Source organism: Euleptes europaea, chromosome 1, assembly GCF_029931775.1.
Source record: "Euleptes europaea isolate rEulEur1 chromosome 1, rEulEur1.hap1, whole genome shotgun sequence".
NCBI lineage: Eukaryota > Metazoa > Chordata > Lepidosauria > Squamata > Sphaerodactylidae > Euleptes > Euleptes europaea.
The window spans coordinates 128724792-128739327 of record NC_079312.1 but is presented as its reverse complement, the minus strand read 5'-3'; the positions used below and the strand labels follow the sequence as shown (position 1 = coordinate 128739327).

The window sequence follows — 14536 nt, the reverse complement described above, 5'->3', positions numbered from 1 at the left end:
GTGGACACTATAAAGTTGTGCATTTAAGGCAGAGCCTATAAGAAATAATTACTTAACAACATCGATCATAATCTGCCTTTAAATAGACACAGCAACTGAACGTTGATATTTCTGAATTTTGAAGCAACCTATACATGCGAGAGCTGCGGAGGGAGGGGTGGTGGGGGTGAGGGTTGGAATCCAGGGTCATTTATGCATGGCAGTCTTGCATGAGGTTCGCTGCTGGGTGGACCCACACTTTCCAGCTGGGAATCTCTGCACCAGCAGTCTCCATGCTCAGATCAAGTCCTGCCCTCTTTAAATGCTGCTTTGTAATTGGCTTACTTTGCAGTGCTCACAGAGAAAATTCCACCCCCAAAAACCCAATTGCTGCATAAAAAAGCATTTTAAAAACAAAAAGCAAAAAATGGAGCAATCTGAAACGAAGGGGAGGAGGAAATCCAAGCCACAATTTTAAAAAGCCTTTATTTTGCTCAGAAAGAGCTCTGAAGAAGGAGGAAGCATTTGAATCCTCTCTTGTTTACACGCTGCTTTGTGATTGGCTGTGAAAGAAAGCCAGTTTCCTGTGGCCCATGCTTTGCCTTCTGCATGGAAATTTCAGCCGGGCTGAGCTCAGGGGATAGGGAAAAGTTGGGTTAACAGAGGAATGGGAAGACCCAGACATTGCGAGGGCTGACAGCAAGATCATTTCTAATGGACAGAGAACTTGTTCAGAACTCCAAGGAACAACTGAGTCAGACAGGGGGGGAACGTGAGTGCAAGTACCCATGCATAAATGACCCAGGTTTTAGAAGCTAATTTGCATGACAAAATAACTTGGAAAAGACAAAGGTGAAGTTTAGAGGTCTGCTAGATAAGTTCTTTCTAATATGCTTAACTCTCTCATGAAAGGAGACTCCTGCTGAGCAAACTATGCCTATGTAGATCCAAAAGAGAATGACAGAACATGTATTATTAAAATTATTATGTTGGCTGAAGGGACCGAGAAAAAATAATGGGGACAATGTTACTTGAGAGGTTCACCCATCTACCGTAATAAACCTCCCTGCCAGCAATACTCTTTGGTCAGTCTGTACCAAGCAAATCTAATGTACTCTTTGTAAAACTGGCACAGGCCTGCCACGGAAGCGAGAACTTGAATTAACAGAATAATTAAACAAGTGGTGTTTGCACTCTACTGTTCAACAGCTCTGAAACAACTTGAAGTGGGAATGAGCCAAGAGGTACCTTGTCCCTCTAACAGCAGGGTAATACAAAAAAATCAACATTGCTTTGGATCAATGTAAATTCCCCAGTATAATCACTGCTGCTAAACCTTGCTGTTGGTTTATTATAGCAGATGCTTCTGGATAGCTCATTGACTGACCTTTCAGAAAACTCTTACTATTTTCAGGCACATCCCAATAAATAGTAAGACACATATCACAAACGCAGCATTAATCAGGCTATGATCCACATATAGGGAGTCACTATTCTGCAGCCAACAGCGGTACAAACTCATCAGAGAACCCTTATAACGAGCCTAGGGAAGGCCTTAATAGAAACCGAACCTGTTTGCCTAACTGGCTCAAACTAGAGATTATTCAACTTACCACGTTGTTTTTTCGATGACTTTGGACTGTGAATTCAGGACAGAAGAGCAAATCTGAGACAGCCAGAAGCAATGATTCAGCCAAAGGCCTAGCATTTTCATCATCTTCATCCCCCTGCAGACCATGAACAAAATATAGCATTCTCAGTCTGAATTTAGCAGTCATTACAGAGCAGCTCTACAAACAAAATTTTGAGGGAGAATTACAATGAAGGTGGAAGTCATAGTTGGGAAAGTAGAAGACTCCAAGAGCTGCAAAAGAAGGAGACATGGAGCTGCATCATTTGGTTTCCTCTGAAGACAAAAAAAGTAATCAGGACTCTTCCATAATTCCCAGGTACTAAAAATCGGGAGGGGGAGACCAGGAATGGGAAACCAAGCATATTCAAGAGACTGGATGAAGCTGTTGGCTTATTTTCATGATAACACTTTTTCATGATAACACTTTTTCGTTTGCCCTCCTAATACGTTACAAGGTAACTCTTTTTGCACTTCGGAGGCTTTCCATTAACTGAGATAAAAGTGATCATGAGGATGGATCAGGAGTACATTCATAATTATAATAGACCACAAGTGAAAGAAAACTTGCTGTCTCGAGGAGGAATCTACTTGATAAGAGCTGGTATTGTAACTCATCTAGAGCTGGTTTTTACCACTCATGGGGACTTGTACACAAACTAAAAACTATTGACAATCCTGTTTTGATGTAATAAAAGTTGGTTTTGGATCTAATCTCTCTTTTACAGTTGAGGCCTTTTTGCTTAACTATGTACCAAAAGTTCCTAATAATCTACACTCCATTTTCCCACATCTTATAATTGCTGCTAGAACTGTGTTCACGAGGCACTGGAAACAGACTATTGCTCCTACAGTCCAAGAATGAGCACAAAAATGTTTAGAGACTTATCAGATCTTTAGATTGATGGTTCTGTGGAATGGGAAAGATGCACAACAGACGGAGTTGGTTTGGAGACCGATTATGCAAAAGTTATATCAGCTTGTCAAGTAGGGTCTTTATTGTGTATTGTATCTTTGATTTTTGCCTGTATAGCAACTCTTTTTTTCAATTTAAAAACTGTGTTTTTGCTGCATTCAAAATGCAATGTCCCTATATTAAAAGTGCTATCCTGGACAACGTGTATCAAACAGGGCTATATATGCCACTGCTTTGTCCAAAGTAACTTCAGAAAAGACCTAAGTTTCCTGGTTAAATGATCTAATCATAGGGCTGTGGTGGCTTCAGTTGCACTATAACATTTATTTGCTTTGCAGAATTTAAATGAGGCATACAGTACTATATGATAAATGTGCCGCAGAGGCAGGGGTTACTCAGCAAGAAGATGGTCTCAGCCTGCTGTGACAGAACAAGCACCCTCTGGCAGAGCAACCTGAGTGCTTCCAGGCATTCAAACCAAGCCCTACTCTCATTGTATCAGTGCTGATGTTTCAGTCACAAATCTACAGCTGTTTCCAAGGGAACCACACGAGCTCCTTCTGCAGGCCTACATCACTGTATCTCAAATCTCTTCCTCAATCTCAGACCCTCCCCCTCCACTAGGAGAGGTTTATGGAAAGAAACAGAAGCTTATCTGTGACAGCCAGGCTCCTATCAGCCTGTGCCCAACACACAGCACTATGCTCATGGCAAGCATCTGGACTACAATAATGACCTACATTGATCTGATGTTGCCTAGTGCCTTCCATATCAGGGCAACCAATAAAAATCATTCCAAGTTCAGAAACAGGCAATTACAAGAGATGAAAGCAGGCAGACTGCAGACACTTCCATTCAGTTTTGAAATCAGAGATGGAGAAACAGAGCCTTCTGGCATCTTAAGAGCCAAAACATTAATTTGCTACTCAGAAGCACTGATCAGCTATTTCACCCATCACCCATTAACAATAAGGATGGTTTAACACAGCTATGGTCTGCAACAGAATATTCAATGTTCCCCAGGAGTTTCTCTTTCTCAAGTTCCATCAACATGAATGGATGAAAGATACTAAGAGCACAGCTGTGCTCTTATAAGTCCTGTCCATTTCATTGATGCTACCCTGAAGAATCTGGTGAAAGAACTGCACCCAACATATTTAAAATTATTTTCCCCATTAAATTATTTGACCAGGTATTTAATCATGAAAAATTATTTTCACGTTTATTAACAATATTTTGCCTATTATAATATACAATCAATTAACTGCTTTATAAGTTATCAGCAAAATAATCATTTAAAGACAGCTGACAAACTGTATCAGGATAAACTACAGAAAGGCAACCTGAGTTGCCAGAGAGGGAGACTCCATCCCTTACTGAGGACACAAGTAACCTATATTTGTCATGATTGGCAAGAGATTTGATGTGGAAAGAAATATGGGGCATTTTCAACTTTACAATTTTTGCATGAACCCATTGCAAAGAAAAATCAATTCTTTTCACCCATCCACAGCTTGTGGCTAAAGTCTGACTAATTCTCCAATGAAAAAAAGTTCATAATTCTGCAATAAAGAAAACCCAACTGAAAAAAGCAGATTAAATAAAATACAGAAAATATAAAAATGGTAGAATGTTCTACATTTCCACTGCAAAAGTTGCTCTGAATGTTCCTACCGGTATATGGATTCCTAGGCAAGAACTGAGTTTGATGGAATCCATAGCAGGAAGGGGATGTGAAATGGTACAGTATAGCCCGATCTCGGAAGCTAAGCTGGGTCAGTACTCGGATGGGAGACCAAGGAAGACTTTGCAGAAGAAGGAAATGGCAAACCACCTCTGCTTAATCACTTGCCTTGAAAATGCTATGAGGTTGCCATAAATTGGCGGTGACTTGACAGTACTTTACACACACACAGCAGGAAGACAAAGGAACTCCACTGGGCATTGGGAAAAGTGAGCCAAAGTTATTCACAGGCCATCAGTTTGTGGAGAAATGCAAAAAAGCACCATGTTTTATCCCTTTATACTGACATTAATCCTGATCATTACTAATGGCCTAATTTCTAGTTCTAGTAGTCTGTGTTAGTAGAAAGGCATACCAGGGGCTTGAGACCTCCCCTGGCTTGGATGGGGTTACACTCCCTTGAAAAGTTAGGTTCACAGCTGGGGAGTGCTCCTCGACACAACGGTAATCTCAGAAAACCAGGTGGCTGTGATGGCTCAAAGCGTTTTTGCCCACCTTCAGCTAGCGCGAGAGACAGCGTGGTGTAGTGGTTAAGGTGTTGGACTAGGATCTGGGAAACCCAGGTTCGAATCCCCACATGGAAAGTTGCTGGGTGACCTTGGGCCAGTCACACACTCTCAGCCTTGACCGTGGCAAGTATTTGGATGGGAGATCTCCAAGTGTGATGTGGAGGCAGGCAACGGAAAACCACCTCTGAACGTCCCTTGCTTTAAAAACCCTACGAGGTCGCCATAAGTCAGCTGTGACTTGACGGCAAAAACAACATGACACACATCAGCTAGTGCGCCAGCTACGCCCATCCCTGGCTCAGTCTAATCTGGTTACTGTGAACCTTGCCTTAGTTACATCTAGACTGGACTATTGCAGTGCTCTCTACTTGGGGCCATTCTTGAAGAGTGCTGGCAAGCTGCGGCTAGTGCAGAATGCTGCAGCTCGACTGCCAGTTTGGGGGGGGGGCACTTACCAGGATCATGTGACCCCAATCCTATAGCAAATACACTGGCTTCCAACCCACTCCCAAGCCCAACTCAAGGTGGTGGTGTTGATCTTTAAAGCCATGTAGTGCTTTAAAGGTCAATACCACCACCTTGAGTTGGGCTTAGGAGTGAAGAATAGTCGTCTCACATACGTTCCTGCTTGGAAACCAGTATCATAGGGAGAGGGTATCTCGACTGTGCCCATCGATCAAAGAAGCATGTCTGATGAGTAAATAAGATCGAGCCTTTTCAGTGGCAGCTGCACAATTATGGAACAGCCTCCCAGGGAGGTGTGCCTGGCTCCCTCACTCTCCATCCTTAGGACGCAGCTGAAGATAGTTTTATTCATGACAGCAGGGTTGCACACTGTCCCCTGCCACATCCAAATCCATAAATCCATGACAACAATGAGACAATAGTGTTGCAATCAGTTCATACCAAATCACTGTATGCAAATGCATTCTTTACAACTTCCGCTGCAATGGTTTACAGATGAGCACTGCCTATATTCTCCAGAATAAATGAATGAGTGAGATCAATACCAGAAAACAAGGCTAGGGTGGAAGCACCCACTGTGCCTTTCATTTGGCAAGAGACGCTCCTATTGCTTCTCTTATATCAAGCAAGACACTACGTTAAGTGACTATATGACAGGAAGACCCACCCCAGTCTGTAAAGATTGCACGCACAATGAAAACATGGTAGCCATCTCACAGCATATGAAACTACATAGCCTAAATATGTATGAATTAGAAAAAGAGATGCAGGGCATTCAGTCCTTGCCATTCCCTGCCATCACTAGAGATCAAAATTCCTGAGCAAGCTAATACGGGTGCTGAATAAGGTATAAAATTCCCACAAGAGCCTTTAATGGTACAGCTCCTATCCAATAGACTGTGAGCTAATGGTATAAAATTCAGTGACTGATATTGGCTGAAAAATAACAAAAACCCCACCACATTTCGTTTTCTTTGTCAGGTCAGAACTAGTCTCACATTTTAATTTTTTTCCTCCCACACCTATTGACTTAAAAATGGGGGGGATTCAAGACAGTTTTTCATAACCAAGAGAAACTGCAGCAGAAGGTATGCCCAGATGAGAGTGATATAATGACCTAAAATGTACATGGGTAAAAACTAACCAAAAGTGACAGGCTTGGTTCCTGCTTGTTCACTCTACCCATTTTCAGTCTCTATCAATCCTCTTAAGCATGCTGAAGTGGTCCTTTCTAAAAGGCAGAAAGCTACAATGATCTCGGTAAAGCAAGAAGTATCAGGATGCAGATCTAGGCATCTTTATTTATTTACTTCATTTATACCCCACCTTTCTCCTCAATGGGGACCAAAAATAGCTCACATTATTCTCCTCTCCTCACAACAACCCTGCGAGGTAGGTTAGGCTGACATAGTGAGACTGGCCTTCGGTCACTCAGCGAGCCACCACAGCAGAATGGGGATTTGAACCTTGGTCTCCCAGACACTAAGTGTCTGACATTCTAACCACTGCCCAACACTGTGCAGTAACCAAGGCACTTTTAATATAGTATTCACCCACAGACATTTCAAGGAGAAACTCAGGGCATTAGAACAAAGTAGGCTTCTACTCTTGCCGTTTCACTTGGTTATAGGAAGCTGTCTGTGGAGGAGTGCTGTGGATTGTTGAATCAGAGGAAGTTGAATTGTTTAGTAAACATCTAAATTTAATGCTGTTCAGTGCACAGATGCATAGGCACAAGGATATTCCTGTTGTTGGATATTCCTGTTTAATAATAGTCATCCTCCTGCAGCTCCGCCATGCCTTTGGAAAGCAATGATCTGGTTTAGTGGAGACCTACCCCTCCTCGCCCAGCCCCAGGAACAGTAGACCAAAAGAAGCCTCTCCAGTCAGGATCCTCAAAGATATAGGGTAGGATACGAGTCAACAGGCGGCTGCAATTCAGGACAATCTGCTTTTCCTTCTCAGAATGACAGCCACTCTCAGCTCCCTGCACTAGTTTTTCCACTGCCTGAAACAAGAGATTAAGCAAATGTCAGGAGCGTACAAGTACCAATTCTTGCCACAGACACACAGCAAACGTTTGAGTGGCTTATAGCAGGCTCATTATACCATGGAAATGTATAATTGTTTATTATTTCTGTCAACCTTCCTTTGGAAACAAATGAAAAATCCATATGAAGAAACCACTTTCTCAAAATGCAGTAACTTGGAAAACATAAGAATTCTATTTTCAACCTAAATCCAATCCCAACTTTTGAAATGATAGCGTATGCCCTCTAAATATTCCTTTCTTTCAAACAACAAAACTGAGGGAGGCTCAGCGCTTTGCAGTGTATGCCAAGCCTTGTTGAACAGACCTTTCCACAAGTAAGCAGTGGGCCAGTCACAGTCCAAGTAACTTAATAGTCTGCGTGTCCTATGCTGCAGAGAATAGGAACAGGTACCCCTTGTGTTCAGCAAACAGCAAAGGAAGAGAGGGAGGAAATCTCACTTGGCTGAGGTTGCCAAAAGACTCAGCTGAAGGTTCCTGCACTAAATATATTTTCAGTATGGGAAATAACATGGTTGGATTCTGAGTACTGTCAGCTGAAACAACATGGAACATCAGCACATCCCCCCTCCAGCCCAGCAATCCCGTTCAACCCACAGAAAATGGAATCTTGGGGTTGTGGAACCCACATGGACCAACATTGATTGGGAGTCTGCAATGAAAATGGGGTCATCAGCTCTGGGTTGGAAAATACCTGGAGATTTGAGGGGGTGGAGCCTGAAGAGGGCAGGGTTTGGGGAGGGACTTCAATGGAGTATAATGCCATAGAGTCCACCTTCCAAGGCATACATTTTCTCCAGGGTTGTAATAGCAGGAGATCTCCAGCCACCACTTGGAGGTTGGCAACCCTAGATGAAGTGTATTAATTACCTTTTCCTACTTCTGTCAATGCAGCTCTGCTGATGGAAGAGAGGGAGCAATTTCATCTCCTTCCCCCTCCCCACCATAATGCCCCAATTCGCACAGCTGTTGGCACATGCGGCTTTTACAACCCTAAGAATCTACCTTCCAGGGTCAGAAAAAGCTACTGGCAGGGAGGGGAATTCAGCAAAGGCATTTTACTGAGGCTCAAACACAGGAGTACATTTCCGGTTACAGCAGGTGAGGTTCCTGCTGCTTAATACAGGAGAGTTCTTCTATGAGACATACCCAGAGGTGCTAAACATTTTTCCTTGTATATTACACATATACAAGAAAAAGAATGAATCATCTGAGATTCAAAAACGTTTCCTATGGCCGATGCCAAGATATAGCATGTCTGAACCCATGTGATTCAACCACTTTTGTCCTGCTCTACAAGGCAAAGAATTCAACAGTATACCTGAATGTCATCTCATCTTGGAGAAATTCATTATTGCCCAGGTAGCAAGCTTGAAATAAGCAGCTATAAAGGTTTGTTTAGCTATATTTTGAAAGAAAACAAATTACTTCCGAGAAGGCAGCGACTTCTTACCTTGTAACACAAAGTAGCCAAATTTGAAGGAGATTCTTCCCTCACAGCTCTGATTTCTGCAGCTGGAACTAAGGCAAAGACATCTTGTACTGAAGTAGCTGTATCTACCCAGAACTGGTCCCAGAAGGCATCATCTGTTGCCTCTACAGGCTGAAAAGAGACAAACATTCCGAAAATCACTTTGGGAGGACTGAAATCTACACAGGGATGATAACAGTCAAGGAGTACATAAATTACAACCTACACGAGTTTTGAGCTATTGGATTAGCTCTTTTACCATTTCAGCTGTTAATCAGAAGTAAAAAGACCATAGTTGGGCGATGCTGGAAAACCCTGGTAAATGGGGAAACCTTGCCAGCCTTTTATGAGGAAACAGAACCTTCTTTGTCTTGAGGAGAGACACTTTTGGCAAGCATGAAAGAACACCAATTTGAGTATGGTAATCATGTTGTTAGGTGCATGAGGTCCAGCGTCTCAATCTCCCCATGTTGAGTGCAGTTTATTTAACTACATGTGGTTTACAATGTCACTATAGTTAGAACGATAAGTAGCAAAGTGTACATAGCTCCAAAAGGTTCCAGCAACAGGCTACAATTCCATATCAATGCATTTGACCCAAGAAGACACATTCCAAAATATTAATTTAATCCTATGATTATGATCGTTCATATTTCACCCACCTCATCTAAATCCCTTGATGCAAGTGTTTCTTCACAGATTCTGCAAAACTTTATATTAAACTTGACCTTTCCCTGAGAAAAGAATCTATGACCACCATCTTACATTTGCAGGCAATACCTTCTGAAATGGCTTCATCAAATGCTTGTTTTGCTTTTTAAAATGTGAAAAATGTATCTCTGTGCTTGTGTCTGGTTCTCCCACTATAACAGCATGCAAACAAGTAAACCTAATTGCATTGATCTGAAATGGTACCATCACCTTTATATCCTGTATCACAGCAAAGCTTCCTCCCCTCATTGAATTAGTCTCTGTACTCTGTGGTGATTCTGAAGACTAATGAAGGCCCAATTTGGAAGGTACAAGGGTAGCAGCAGACATTTGCAAAAAGATACAGAAATGGACTTTGGAGCCATTCTTAAAAAGACAGAAGGAAAGTAACACAGAGAAGCTGGAAGTAAGGAGACAGATAATATGGGCTCTGGGGTGCGACAAGGAGCTGTGGTAGAGAGCACAGGTCTTAGTTGCTGAACAACAGAAGTTCATTAACTGGTCTGATGGGTTTTGTGTTTTCAGCTTTCAATTAGACATTATAATGGGCATGAACCATTGTATACATGGGAACAGATATTGTACATGGATAGGGTAATGTCCAGTATTCTCTACAAGGACTCTCATTTATTCATACTCACACATAAATAGGCTATGTTCCAGACAACCACAAAAGCTGTAGTGAGTATGTTTGTTTGTTCTGCCACTACAATAAAGATCACTCTTTGTAGGAATACTTTTAGGAAAGCATTTGCTGAATGATGTTCAATAAGACAAAACAAGCATTCAAATCCGGACTCCTTTATATGATTGACATAAAAGCTCAAAGAGCAAACAGTTCTTGCCTAATAGCGGCTATTCTAACCAGTGGGTGTTTCAAATTGTGCTTGGAAAACGTGAGGGGAAAGAAGAGATATGAATGTTTAAATAAACTAAAACAATTTCCTGATTTACAATTTTGTGGCTTACAGCAGACCATTATTAAGTAAAGTTTTAAAATGGATAAGGCATGTAGAACTTCACCAATTCTATTTAACATTTGCCTATGTCAAAGGAGAAAGCATACCTCCTTATCCAGAAATAGGTGATGTGTCACTAAAACCCAAAGACCAGAAAGCAAGAACAAGAAAGCAAAGCCTAAACTGGTAGAGCAGGTTTGTTCTGTGGCAGTTTTTTGTTTCTATGATAGGCTGATGCCAACCACCTTCCTATCACAGTCTTTACAGCCCCTTTAAACTCTCTAGAAGTAGGTGCTTAGTCACAGGTGATTGCTTTAATACAGAACATATTTGCATGTTTAGCTAAAGGGCAATCCAGCAAGTCTGCATTCAGTTTCTCCTGCTAAAGAAAGGGGTGGGTGAGTGAGCCATTTCAGATAAATTTAGTAGGGCAGCAAAGATGTATGAGAAAATTACTGAGAATCAGATATTATGGGAAGTCATAAGAACAGCCACCAAAGCAACTCCAAGAGTGAACATAAGAAAGGCCCTGCTGGATCAGACCAAGGCCCATCAAGTCCAGCAGTCTGTTCACATAGTGGCCAACTAGGTTCCTCTAGGAAGCCCCCAAACAAGACAACTGCAGCAGCACCATCCTGCCTGTGTTCCACAGCACCTAAGATAATAGGCATGCTCCTCTGATCCTGGAGAGAATACATATCCATCATGAGTAGTATCCATTTTAACTAGTAGCCATGAATACCCCTTTCCTCCATGAACATGTTCACTCCCCTCTTAAAGCCCTCCAAGCTGGCAGCCATCACCACATCCTGGGGCAGGGAGTTCCACAATTTAACTATGTGTTGTGTGAAGAAATACTGCCTTTTATCTGTTTTGAATCTCTCACCCTCCAGCTCAGCAGATGACCCCGTGTTCTAGTATTATGGGAGAGGGAGAATATAGCCTTGGATACTCACCGTGAGGGCTTATTCTCCTCTGAGGCGAAGGGCATCCTGAGCTGCGGGTTGTTTTCCCTCTCCATCCGGGTAGGCAGGACTAAAAGATTCTGACTTCCTGTGATACTTGGCGGGAAAACAGCCTGAGGAAGCCAGTTACCGTCTAGACTAGCTACATTAACAGCAGTAGGAAGAACTCGCTATATAAACTAACTGTAAATTGCAATTGCATATAACCCAACATGAACAGATAGACAGATAGAGCCATTCCTGTGCTAAGCAGGAGACAAGTACTGAACAGTTAAAATTTTTATTGTAAGACAAGTTATAAGGGAGGGGCAGGATGCCCTTCGCCTCAGAGGAGAATAAGCCCTCACGGTGAGTATCCAAGGCTATATTCTCCCCTGAGGCAAGGGCATCCTGAGCTGCGGGACTTATAAGAGCTCCCCAAAAAAGGGTGGGATAAGCTACACTTACTCGACTACATTCTGCAGGACCCTGCGGCCGAAGGCCGCCTGCGCTGAGGACCATGTGTGAATTTTATAATGCTTGATAAATGTTGAAACAGAGGACCAGGTTGCGGCCCGGCAAATTTCTTCCAGCGGGGCCTGTTTGTCAAAGGCGGCAGTAGTTGCCATACTCCTAAGGGAATGAGCTGTGATGCCCTCGGGCACTGGCTTGCCAGCTACCTTGTAAGCTTCAGCTATGCATGCCTTGATTGTGTTACTGATGGCAGCGGCTGACATCTTTTTTCCTTTACTGGGGTTAGATATTCCTATAAATAGGAAGTCTGACTTTCTAAATTCTGCAGTACGCTTAATGAATGTGCGGATGGCTCTCCTGAGGTCTAAGGTATGCCATAATGCTTCGGTTGTGCCTGATGGATTGGGGCAGAACGATGGGAGGTTTATTTCCTGAGATCTATGGAAATGGGAGTTTATTTTAGGCCGGAAGGTGGGGTCAGGAGTTAGGACAACCTTGTCTTTAAGGAAGACACACAGGCCTTTTCTGATGGAAAGGGCTCTGAGTTCCGATACCCTCCTAGCTGAGGTAATAGCTGTAAGGAAGAGGACCTTCATGCGAAGGTACCTCATCGGAACCGTTTTGAGAGGTTCGAATGGTGGACCCATGAGAATCTTAAGAACCAGATTAAGATTCCATGTAGGGAACCTGTGAGAGGCAGGAGGTTGAATTTGGGATACCCCTTTTAGAAAGGCAGAGATGTGTCTATGCTGTGTCGTGGGATGTCCGTCCATGAAAGGAACAACAGTAGAAATGGCGGCCAATTGTCTTCTTAAAGTGGAAGCCTTCAGGTTCTGTCTAACCCCTTCCTGTAAAAATTCCAGGATGCCGGGAATGTCAGGGTGAAGTGGGTCCATTTGCTTTCTCCTGGCCCAGCGAACGAAAGCCTTCCACGACGCGTTGTAAATGCGCCTAGTGGAGGGCTTTCTGGCCTCCAAAATTGTGTTAACCACTTCGACGGAATAGCCTAGCTCTAGCAGTGACCGCCTTTCAAGTGCCAGGCGGTCAAACAGAACCAATGAGGGTCTGGGTGAAGGATAGGTCCCTGTCTGAGAGTGTTGGATTCCGTTGGAATTTGCCATGGATCTTGGCAGGACATGCGCTTCAGAGTTACAAACCATGGCCTCCGAGGCCAGTAAGGGGCTATTAATATCACATTGGCTTTGTATTGATGGATCTTGCGGAGGACTTTTGGTAGAATGGGTATTGGGGGGAAAGCATACAGCAGTCCCCTGGGCCACGGGCTGAGAAGGGCGTCTGTGCCTTCTGCCTTTGGGTGAAAATACCTGGAGTAGAATCTGAGTACCTTGCGGTTTGATTCGGAGGCAAACAGATCTACTAAGGGGGTGCCAAATATTTCTGTGATCTGAAGAAATGTTCCTGGATCTAACTCCCATTCTCCTTCGTCTAAATTTTGCCGGCTTAACCAGTCGGCCTGGCAATTGAGGTCTCCCTTGATATGTTCCGCTCTGATCGAGGGAAGATTGGCTTGAGCCCAAGTGAGAATTGCTACTGCTTCTCTGTGAAGGGAAGAGGACCTGGACCCCCCCTGTTTGTTGATGTGCGCTTTTGTAGCGACATTGTCCGTTCTGATAAGTACATGATGGTTCCTGATTATGTCTGCGAACTTCCAGAGAGCTAATTTGACAGCTCTCAGCTCCAACAGGTTGATATGGAGCAGTGATTCCTGGTGGGTCCAGCGACCCTGGGCTACCTGATCTCCCAATATGGCCCCCCATCCGAAAAGGCTGGCGTCTGTGAAGACTTGAACAGGGTCTTCGTGAATGTACTGTGTGGCTTTGTGCAGGTTCGACGGAACAGTCCACCACAGAAGACTGTGTCTGACGCTGTGTGGGATTGTCACTGACTTGACCTTTTTTCTTGCTATATCTAATTGTTGGGGACGTAGAAGCCACTGAAGGGGGCGTGAGTGAAAGCGTGCCCATGGGACAATCGCTATGCACGACACCATCAGGCCCAGTAGAGCCGCAAGGGACATTAGCATAGCGGACTTTGATTTGGTCAGTTTGGTAGCAAAGGTTTTCAGTTTGCTTATTCTCTCCTGGGATAGATATAAAGAGTTGGTCTTTGAGTTGATTCTGGTTCCCAGGTGTGTCATAACTTGGGAAGGTTGTAAGGAACTCTTGCCGAAATTTATGAGATATCCATGTTCCTGGAGGACCTGGATAACGTGATCTGTATGGGTGCGGGAGAGATTTGGTGTTGGAGCACAGATCAGAATATCGTCCAGGTACGGGTGTACCTGGACTCCTTCCTGTCTGAGTGTAGCAATGACTGTTACCAGTACCTTCGTGAAGACCCTCGGGGCGGATGTCAACCCGAAGGGGAGGGCTCTGAATTGGTAATGGTTAGGTCCATAGGCGAACCTGAGGAATGGTCTGTGTAGTGGATGTATAGGAATATGGAGGTAGGCCTCCGTCAGATCCACAGCCGTCATAAAGGTGCCAGGGAGTAGAGATTCCACTATTGACTTGACTGTTTCCATGCGGAAGTGTCTTCGAGCCATCCTCTTGTTGATGTACTTCAAGTCGAGGATGGCCCTCCAGTCGCCGTTTTTCTTTGGCACCGTAAAAAATATGGAATATACTCCCTGGCCCTTCTGAGAGCTGGGGACTGGCTCTATG

At 43.6% G+C, this 14536-nt stretch overlaps 1 protein-coding gene across 1 annotated transcript in view; it reads right to left on the bottom strand.

Annotated features, from left to right (window-relative positions):
- Positions 1-14536, bottom strand: part of HID1 (HID1 domain containing) — a 57436-nt gene that overhangs the window by 28392 nt on the left and 14508 nt on the right. The window contains exons 2-4 of the mRNA XM_056863940.1: positions 8747-8896; positions 7081-7251; positions 1593-1706 (exon numbers count right to left, since the gene is read on the bottom strand). Of these exons, the coding sequence (XP_056719918.1) occupies positions 1593-1706; positions 7081-7251; positions 8747-8896 (435 nt within the window). The remainder of the gene's footprint in view (positions 1-1592; positions 1707-7080; positions 7252-8746; positions 8897-14536) is intronic.